Source organism: Salmo salar, chromosome ssa13, assembly GCF_905237065.1.
Source record: "Salmo salar chromosome ssa13, Ssal_v3.1, whole genome shotgun sequence".
NCBI classification, from domain to species: Eukaryota; Metazoa; Chordata; class Actinopteri; order Salmoniformes; family Salmonidae; genus Salmo; species Salmo salar.
Genome location: NC_059454.1, coordinates 85,662,727 through 85,672,927, shown reverse-complemented (window position 1 = coordinate 85,672,927; position 10,201 = coordinate 85,662,727). Strand labels below are relative to the sequence as shown.

The following is a 10,201-nucleotide window of genomic DNA, read 5'->3' as shown; positions in this document are numbered from 1 at the left end:
ACATACCTATTGTTCACCTAATACATTTTTTGCACTATTGGTTAGAACCTGTAAGTAAACATTTCACTGTAAGGCGCACGTGACAAATAAACTGATTGATTGATTGATATTTGAAATCTTTCAAATACTTTGAGTATTTGAGCATGCTTGCTGTGACAGATGGGCGGGTGGGGTTTGCACTTTTGGGAATATCCATTTCGTTCCATTGCACCAGGCAAGCTCAATGAAGCCCAGCTATTTCATGTATTTAAAAGATACTACACCCAGGGTTGTGCCATTCCCTATCGCCATAGTGGCCTCAAGCAAGGCAATTAACACCTACAGTGCTACAAGGGTTACGCTGTAAGGGCTACTATGTGCTTCTCCCAACCTGTTGTGTTAATAGTGTGTCAGGAGGTTGGGTACTTTGAAGGTAAAAATGAAAATGTTCCTTATACAAAGGTTTAATACAATGTAATTTGAGTTAACTTTTATTTTGAAAGCATCTTATGAATGATGAATGTCTTATGAAAGTTATGAATGATACAACACTCATAAAAGTGGTATGACTGGTTTCATAAATGTGTTATGTATACCCCCTTCAAATGAAGTGTTACCGATTATATGTACGTTTTTGCCCAGAGGGATCTCTTTGCGCTGCACTCTTTGGTTTGATACTTCAGGGGCAGGAGATATTTGGCCACTCCTGGGGGAAACGGAAGTGCTTGTTAATTATTAAAAATCATTACGTTGAGCTGAACCGTCAAAGTTAAGTAATCCGTCCAATTGTTAACTAAAACCGGATTTGATTTCAGGGTTTAACATATTCAAGAAGTCTACATGCAAACAAGAGAAGATGTTTCTGAAACCCCACCTTCGTATTGTGCAGAGAATAAACCACTTTCTGAAGCGTTTGAAATATATGTATTGGTCAACCAAGGACCTCTAGTGTCCTTGCAGGATACTGCACCTATTCCAAGGGATTTCATATGAGATCAGACAGGAGACGGACTGGACCAGAAATCGGCCCAGTCATTTTTAACAAACCTGCCTATTTTTAATCGAGGCACACATTATTAGCTAAATAATGGTAAATATGCGCAAAAACACCAATTTAGACATGCCCGCTTTACTAAAGATGGACCTGCCCATCCGGTATTTGCCCAAACTTCCCTATGGCCAGTCAGTTTCTGTGCTCAAACAAAGGAAAACAGAAAACAGAACACATAAAACAGTGTAGTTTCCACTTTTAATGACAGTTGAAATGAAGACTCAAGCAGCAAGGTCTGCTGAAACATTCTGCAGATGACAAGGCACTGCCCAGTACTGTAAGAATTACAATATTCATCCTTGTTTTAATTCTGGCTGGTGGCTTCCAGTCATTCATATAATTTACTGAGAAAAGGCTAGAGGGCCACTTACAATCCGTAAGACATCCATCTTTTTACACATAACTTGTTTTATTAAAAAATCCAAATGACAAAATAAATCTTTCAAGGCAGGTCTTTGAATCATATTGCTTCAAATGCCATATAATACAAGGTTTAGCAAAAGATTGATATACAAAAAGAAACTCCTAATCATGGCAGCTACTAGTGTGCATGGCTATACGTCATAGCAGATACACTTGGTCTATAAAGAATCATTCAGAGGTACTGTATGTCTCTCTCTGAAAAAGGAAAATCTGGTATTCCAGCGCTTATTTCATATGGACTTAATCAAATCTTACGTAAAAGTAATACTGTTGAGGGTTTCCAAACAAAGATGCCCTTCTCTTAGAAAGACAACCATCTATTTAAATGCTTAAAATTAGAATAAAAAAATGCTAATTTAAATACAGTTTTATGTTCTCTTCATTTGCTGAAAATGCTTAACGGTCCACCTCAAAACAAACAGACCTGCTCTGAAACAATGACACCCAAATAGTGACCAACCATAATGTAATTCAAATTGCAGCTGTCCTGCATCGAGTTGTTGTTTAGTTCGTTTTCAGTTTAAAACAGTGTGAGGAATGAACCAATAAAAAATAACTTGTAAAGGATAATCAATAAAACATCCTCCAGCTATAATAAAACGAATCAAATCTTATTCACTTTAAACTGTTCTTCTATTAAATATCTCCCTTATTAACTGATGCACTTATTTCATTACTTGTAATGTAATTTGTGCACCATTATTCAAATACATTGTGCTGTACTTTTTTTGTTGCTCTTTGATATGTATACTGGTCTTGTTTGGGTAGAAGGCACTGTAGCTTGTGTAAGGCAGTGTCTGCAGTCTAGAATGAATGGACCAAGTATGGCACCGCTGTGGGGCCTATAGCAGTTGCAAACAAGATGCATCACATGCACTCAAACTCGTCTATACGCTGCTTGGTGTTGCCCGACCGAATCTGCCGCAGGGTCTTGTACTTGTCCCGTCCCGCTTTCACGTTATCTGCGTGGATGATGTCATTTGCGGTTTTCTTGGTCTCATCCCGAGCGATGGCCAACTCCGAGCTCAAAGCCTGGTAGAGGAAACATAACATTACTGCCAAGTCTCACTATGGCACACACAACAACACAGGCATAACAGGATACATTTCTAAGCCCCATTCTTGTGATCTCTACACTATCATAAACAGTGATACAACCCCTATAAACATCTGTCTCCAGTGCTGGGGGGGATTTGGTGTGGGCAGCAGCCACAGTCGGTCACTCACCTGCAGGTGTTGCTGTACACGCTCGTTCTTCTCGGCTTCGGTCATGCGCTCCTCCTCGCTGCGGTCTTTGTAGGAGATACCGCCTGTGAACTCGGCGCTTGCCTGGTCGCTGGTCTCGTCGTTCTCGTCATGCTCGTTCTCGGCCTGCATAGGCTCCTGTATGTGGGACGCCATGATTTTGCTCTTCAGCTCCTCTTTGGTCTTCTCCAGGTCCTCCTGCACCATGCAGGCCTAAGGGGGGCAGCCACCCATGTTAATGACTCATGGTATGAACTGATTCAGGAGAAGGAATATCAATAGGTTATGTGAACTTCAGGTGAACTACAGTGTCAGCTATCGGGTTTAGCCGAGGTCAGTATAATATTCATAAAGGATTTTGTTTCACCATAGCACAGTACTGCCCAGTGTTTCACCTGTCTGGTTCTGTTTCCCCCAGCAGAAGAAATACACTATATATACAGAAGTATGTGGACACCCCTTCAAATTAGTGGATTCGGTTATTTCAGCCACACCTGTTGCTGACAGGTGTATAAAATTGAGCATACAGCCATGCAATCTCCACAGACAAACATTGGCAGCAGAATGGCCTTACTGAGTAGTTCAGTGACTTTCAACGTGGCACCGTCATAGGATGCCACCTTTCCAAGAAGTCAGTTTGTCAAATTTCTGCCCTGCTAGTGCTGCCCCTGTAAACTGTAAGTGCTGTTATTGTGAAGTGGAAACATCTAGGAGCAACAACGGCTCAGCCGCTAAGTGGTAGGCCCCACAAGCTCACAGAACGGGACATCCGAGGGCTGAAGCGTGTAGCGTGTAAAAATCGTCTGTCCTCGATTGGAACACTCACTACCGAGTTCCAAACTGCCCCCGGAAGCAACGTCAGCACAAGAACTGTTCTTCGGGAGCTTAATGAAATAGGTTTCCATGGCCGAGCAGCCGCACACAAGCCTCAGATCACTATGCGCAATGCCAAGCGTTGGCTGGAGTGGTTTAATGCTTGCTGCCATTGGACTCTGGAGCAGAGGAAAAGAGTTCTCTGGAGTGATGAATCACACTTCACCATCTGGCAGTCAGACAGAACTCCACCTTCCCCAATACATAGTGCCAACTGTAAAGTTTGGTGGAGGAGGAATAATGGTCTGGGGTTGTTTTTCATGGTTTGGGCTAGGACCCTTCGTTCCAGTGAAGGGAAATCTTAACGCTACAGCATACAATGACATTCTAGACGATTCTGTGCTTCCAACTTTGTGGCAACAGTTTGGGGAATGCCCTTTCCTGTTTCAGCATGACAATGCCCCCATGCACAAAGCGAGGTCCATACAGATATGGTTTGTCGAGGTCAGTGTGGAAGAACATGACTGGCTTGCACAGAGCCCTGACCTCAACCCCATCGAACACCTTTGGGATGAATTGGAACGCCGACTGCGAGCCAGGCCTAATCGCCCAACATCAGTGCCCGACCTCACTAATGCTCTTGTGGCTGAATGGAAGCAAGTCCCTGCAGCAATGTTCAAACATCTAGTGGAAAGCCTTCCCAGAAGAGTGGAGGCTGTTATAGCAGCAAATGGAGGACCAACTACATATTAATGCCCATGATTTTGGAATGAGATGTTCGACGAGCAGATGTCCACATGCTTTTGGTCATGTAGTCTATTCCTCTATAATGACCTCTATAAGATTATACAGTTATACAGTCCAAAATATACATTAATGTTCTGTGTGACAGCACGGTGCACCAATCAGCTCATAAATCTTTCAGATTAAAATGGGGCGGGGGGTTGATCTAGACAGCACAATCACACAACATTTGGGACCTGCTATTTAGATTTGCATTCTTTCAAATGTGAAAATAGGGAAAATATAACAATGGGGTGAGAGAAATCCTCCCAGGCAAACAGGATTTCCCTAGTGTAAAGACAGAGAGAAACCATCCCTTCCAGCCAGGCCCACAGCATGAGTCACCATGCACACAGGGGGAGAGGAGGGGCCCCTCCAATGGAGCAATTCCCTCCACCAGAGGGCTCAGACGCACCAATAGAGTTTACTGGATGATTGTATTTAGCACCTTCTGAACAGAGTGCCATCCATGATGTAGAATCATGTGATTTTTTTGGGTCAGTCAGACAATTACGCGGGTGGTCCCTTAAACACAACACACTGAACGATCAGAGACAAACGCTGGATCCACATTCGGTGCGGTGCGTACAAACTGCACCGATTGTCGTTCTGCCGTTCATCTGCCGTTCGTTTGCAGTTTGTTCGGCAAGGTGTGTTTTAAGGACCACCCGCCTGTGGGCATCTCTGACTACCGTCATTTTGCACTCAGTTTGCAAGTTACGACTGGCACTCTGTTCAGAGGTGCTAAGTTCTCTCGGCTGACAAAAGCTACCAGTGTGTCCGTGCCTGAAGTATGGTCTCTTAAAACAAACAGTGTCCAACTGCTATAACTTCAGAACAGCATATCAGAGCTATGGTTACTTTGTTCTAATGGATGAATTACTGCAACATTGGATGTAGCTGGGACTAAACCATGGGACTAAACCATTTGAGAAGGTGGGGGAGGTCAGAGAGAATGAGGAGAGCAGTAGCTGAGACCACACCTTCTGTTGCCACTGCGTTGCCTCATCCTCCTTCTTCTGCTTGGCGTCCTCCAGTAGGGAGATCTTTGAGGTTAGCTCAGCCAGTTCCGTGGCCTGTGGGAAAAATAGGTTATTTTCCCGTTCTTTCTTAGCCTATTAACTATCATGATAATACATGTTTCTGTACAATACAAACAATAATTTATTTGTTTTATTCCAAAAAATGTACTACAGTAATTAACAATCATCACATTACTCAGCAGCTCATCACTCTGTAGCCCAATGCTACGTGCTGACACTGCGTGTGCTGTTGATGAATGTGTGTAATATGTGGGTAACTCGCCAAGTGTTCCTGGTTTTTCATCTGGTTCTCAGACTGCTGGAGCAGGGCAGTCTTGGCCTCCTCAGCCATCCTGCGCTCCTTCTCCAGACGCTCCGCCTCCTCCTGAGCACGCTTCCTCTCATGCTCCAATTCCAGGGCCTTCCGCGTCTGTTCCTCCAACTCTGCACACACACAGTAATGATGATAATAGACAGAATGGACTACATTTACTGTAGCTTTTATTAAGTCTCTCTTGTAAAATAGAATTTCTCTCAACAAGACTAATTTCCTTAAATAAAGGTTACATTAGGTCTTACAGTGCTTTACAGTGTGTTGGTTGTATTTAGACAATACTCAATAATAAACAATGAACAATCACTCTCTTATAAGACTCTAAGAGTAAAGCTTTAAGAGTAAAGATAATAGGTTTTCTCTTATTTATTCATACTACAGTAATATGGGGTTTCCAACCTTGCTGAGCTTTTTTCGTCTGTTCCTCAATCTGTTTCAGTTTCTCTATAAGATCCTCCTTCTCCTTTTCAATCTTTTCCTTTTCTTTTTCAGCAAGTTCTCTCTTCTTCTTTTCGTTCTCCAGCAGTGCCCTGGTGGACAGAGGCCGTAGAGTAAAAAGGGAGATAGAAGGGAGGAAACATGGACAATTTCCAAAAATGTTCAAGCCTTCTTTATCAGACAATAGGCCAACCTAAACATTAGCTAAAGAGATCTGTCAATGTTCTGATGGCTACTGAGGTTAGAGGGACTTTAGTAAGAAGAAGTAATAATGTCTGGCCAGTGGCCACCATTTTCCACCCACAACAGACTGCTGTGATTTTAATGTTAGAAATGATCAATTGATGCTCTTCATGTTCAGCTTTCTTTTTGAGCATTACTGTTGGGCAGATACAAGGACGATACAAAGACAGAGGCTGGAGTAACCACGGGTCTCTGAAGTCTTGAAATAGTCTTGTAAGCAGCAACTACAGTGTGGTGGTGGTGGTGACACTGACCTCTCCATCTTCTTGTGGTTCTTCTCCTCTCTGGCCTGGGCCTTCATCTGCTGTACCTCAATGGTGTCTGGTTTGCGGCGACGCATATACAGCTCATGATTGCCCATGCAGAGTGCCAGGATGCGCTTGTTGATACGCAGTCGTGGAGCATAGAATACAAAGTCCTAGGAAAGAAAGCATGTGTGAGTACCAGTAATCTTTCAAAAAAATATATTATGGCAACAATAATAATTTCTCTCCCTAGTAAATACATTATAACTTTATCAAATCAAAGTTTATACAGTTTAGCAGATGCAAGATTCATTTTTCTACTTACCCAGAGTCAGATGAACTCATGGATACCATTTGTATGCCTCTGCATGCAGTAGAAAGGAAGTTAGAGGTAGTTTTGCATATGCTAGCATATCTGTAGACTTTCCGTTGTTGCGCTAATGCTAGTTAGCATTGGCTCGCTAAACTACCTCTAATTTCCTTCATACTGCACACAGATACATAAAATGAGTATCCACGAGTTCATCTGACTCTGGGCGCATCTGACTCTGCCATAATCTCACAGTATTCCTTTAAACATGAGAACAGAGAGGGCATTAGTGGTACATACTGGTGCTTTCTTGTCAATGGGTTTGATGACAAACTTCTTGTCATTGAAGGAAATATTCCTGATTTCACTCCATGGGAATCCAATTTTAGGTGTCATCCTGTTGAGGCAAAAATGTGATATCAACACACTGATATTTGCGTTCTCATTTACACTTCATCACAATCCTAAAACAACCATTGGACCTGAGTTTGTACGGCATATGTATAACAGCTTTCAGTCCCATATGTGTGAGTACCCCTGTGGTGTACATTTCTACATGAGTCACTCACTTATCATTCTGTTCGTAAATGTTGAGTCCCAGGGCGTCCACTCCTAACCATAGATCTGATCCTTTCTTGTTCTTGATGCTGAAGTAGTTGACACCGTACATCTCCAGGTCCTGAGCGATCTTCAGGTACTCCATCATTGAGTCCTCTCTGTTTGGGTATAACAAATCAAGTCATTAAGCACAGAAGGAACACAAGCTGTTAAGTTATTAAAATACTACCAGCAAGGTAGCTGCCAAAATAATTCTCAATAAGAGCTGATTGTCAAGATGCTTCAAAATCACAGCATATGCTTTCTCATCCTCAAGCTCTGAGTGCAAATCTATTCACTCCATGAGAGAAGCTAAAGCAATTTTCCACATGACATGGTATGTTGTACTGTAAAGAGAGATATAGAACTTTCAATTGAAACCAACAGCGGCAGATTTTCTTTAGGCCAGGGACAACAGAGCTAGGAGAGGTAAGTAATGTGTGTGTGTTTCACTACCTGAGCATGCCCTTGTGTTCCTCATGCCACACCTGGATCCTCTCCTCCCACTGCTCCTTGTTGAGCTTGTGCTGGTCCAGGACTCTAAAAACACAAAGAGAACATTACATTACACCATAAAAACATGACACCATCAAAAACTGTATGCCATCATAGACTGTTTACAGTAAAGAGAGTATGGAGGTCCAATCAAAAGGTGTTATGTAAACTCTAGAGATGGTGGAGGCCTTACCTCTGAGGCAGCAGTTTGTCGCTGGACAGGTATCCTGTCGAGTGGATGTCCTTGTTGTAGTCAGCATACTTGGCCTGCACAGCGTAGGAGGCCAGCAGCACAGCAGTCTCCGGGGGGCAGTAAATGTCATCGTTGAGGATCCCCTCCTTCACCTGCAAGAAGAACAGCCTCTGGGTGGCCTCCTGGATCAGCTCCTCTGACACGTCCTCAGGGAAGAACTTTCCACGGAACTTGAACAGCAGTGGGCTTTCCTTCCTCACATCCTGGGCAGTCACCTAGGATCAGGGGTCATACAGCTGAGTGGAGGCACCAGGAGCAGTTTATCTTTTACCTACACTCTTAGAATTAGTGGTGACTAGAGGAACCCCAGAGATCCTAAAGGAACGCCTGGAGATCCTCAAAGAACCATTGCTAGTCAATGGTTCATATTTGCACCTTCGGTTAGTTGAGGGGTTCTTGGAGGAACCTTTATGGTTCAATGTAGCAACAGGTTCCTGGATAAACCCTGGAGTGGAGGCGTGGCTTAGTAGGGGTGTGGCTTTAAGATTTTTTTGGCCATCCGTTAGAGTAAATGTCATTCCTGTTAATGTGATGACAATACAACAGAAAAGATTAAGGTTGAACGCTGATAGTTTTGTAGCTTCAATGAGGCTAACACAGATGTATGAGTTCATTAAGAGCCTATGCAAATCCGAAAGTTGGAATAGTTTCGACTTTATTACTGTATGTAATCAGCAATGTTAATATTATTAATATTATATTAGAATATGTAATATGCATAAATATTCAAGGAACATTTTAATTTGCAGTGTACAAACTTAAGATGATGAACAGGAATGACATTTACGCTAAAGAGTGACCAAAAATAACTATCTGAAAGCAACGCCTCCAATAAGCCACGCCTCCAATCTGATAGGCTGCCACCGCTACAATATATTATCAAAAACGTTCAAAATTGAACCCTTCCCAAAAAGGTTCAGGTTTGACCTTTACACAGGGGTTCCTTGAGGAACCTTTTTCAACTGGAAATGTTCTGCCGGTGTGGCAACCCAAAAAGTTTATTCCAGGCACCTTTACTTTTAAGAGTGTAAGGTGGCATGGAAGCCTTGTTCACTATATCCTTGTTCACATGGAGGCACTCACCTTCTTATTAAGCTTGAGCCAGGTTGAGAAACCTTTTGTATCCTGGTACTGCAGTCCGAAGAACCACACCTCCCGCAGTCCGATTGTCTTCACAACCTTAGGGCACACAATTGTTTTAATGTAACCTAGCTCTCAACAGGGGTTAATTGTGTTAAATTGTCTGTGAAAACAGTGTTATGCGACATTCTTGTTTCATGTCAGGTTTTAATTTACTGTTGGTAATGGTGCATGATGGTTGAGTCATTAATTGAAAAGAATATGACGATCTAATAGTCTTTAGTTTAGCCTTTCTTTAGAGTTATATTAAAGCACTTTTACTGAAGTATGAATACAGAATCATCTTCGCTTAGTGCATAGATATTCTACTTATCTTTTACATTTTTTAATTTCATTTTCAAACTAACACTGTATCAAATAACCATTTCTAAGCTAAACCTAACACCAAAAATAATACAGTTGGCAGACATTTCCTAAAAGTAATTGCTTGGACCTACGTGTAGAAGAGAAGTTTAAACTTTCTCAACATAACTTAACGCTTCATGTTCTACCCTAGACATTGGTACTCTTTTTTTGTTATATGAGTAGATCATCTCTCTCACACACACACAAACAAACAGAGGCTTTAGCTCCATTATGCTAACTTGTGAAAGGCACCCGTTTTATGTATTACGAAAATCTTAACCAGATTGAAATAAGAAATAAGTCACATATTAAACTTAGTGCTTCAGCATTGTTGCCCCATACAGCTCCCTTTCTGATTGCCTGAGTAAAAATAGAGGGGAAACTCTGTAATCTTATCTAATGGTTGTGGAGTGAGTCATCCAGTCCCCTGCCCGGAATGCCCACTACATCAAATGCCACTTAGAGGGGTTTGTGGCTATCCTGAC

General features: G+C 42.3%; 1 protein-coding gene across 2 annotated transcripts in view; it reads right to left on the bottom strand.

The window, feature by feature from the left end:
* Window positions 1-1,209: 1,209 nt before the first annotated feature.
* The window catches only part of LOC106567791 (moesin), a 25,630-nt gene continuing 16,638 nt past the window's right edge, over window positions 1,210-10,201 (bottom strand). The window contains exons 3-13 of one of the 2 annotated variants that reach the window (XM_014137531.2): window positions 9,315-9,410; window positions 8,172-8,446; window positions 7,940-8,023; window positions 7,456-7,602; window positions 7,187-7,283; window positions 6,586-6,749; window positions 6,050-6,180; window positions 5,600-5,760; window positions 5,278-5,370; window positions 2,681-2,911; window positions 1,210-2,485 (exon numbers count right to left, since the gene is read on the bottom strand). In XM_014137531.2, coding sequence (XP_013993006.1) covers window positions 2,321-2,485; window positions 2,681-2,911; window positions 5,278-5,370; window positions 5,600-5,760; window positions 6,050-6,180; window positions 6,586-6,749; window positions 7,187-7,283; window positions 7,456-7,602; window positions 7,940-8,023; window positions 8,172-8,446; window positions 9,315-9,410 — 1,644 coding nt within the window. In that variant the 3' untranslated portion in view covers window positions 1,210-2,320. The remainder of the gene's footprint in view (window positions 2,486-2,680; window positions 2,912-5,277; window positions 5,371-5,599; window positions 5,761-6,049; window positions 6,181-6,585; window positions 6,750-7,186; window positions 7,284-7,455; window positions 7,603-7,939; window positions 8,024-8,171; window positions 8,447-9,314; window positions 9,411-10,201) is intronic. The other variant, XM_014137532.2, reaches the window with a different exon arrangement.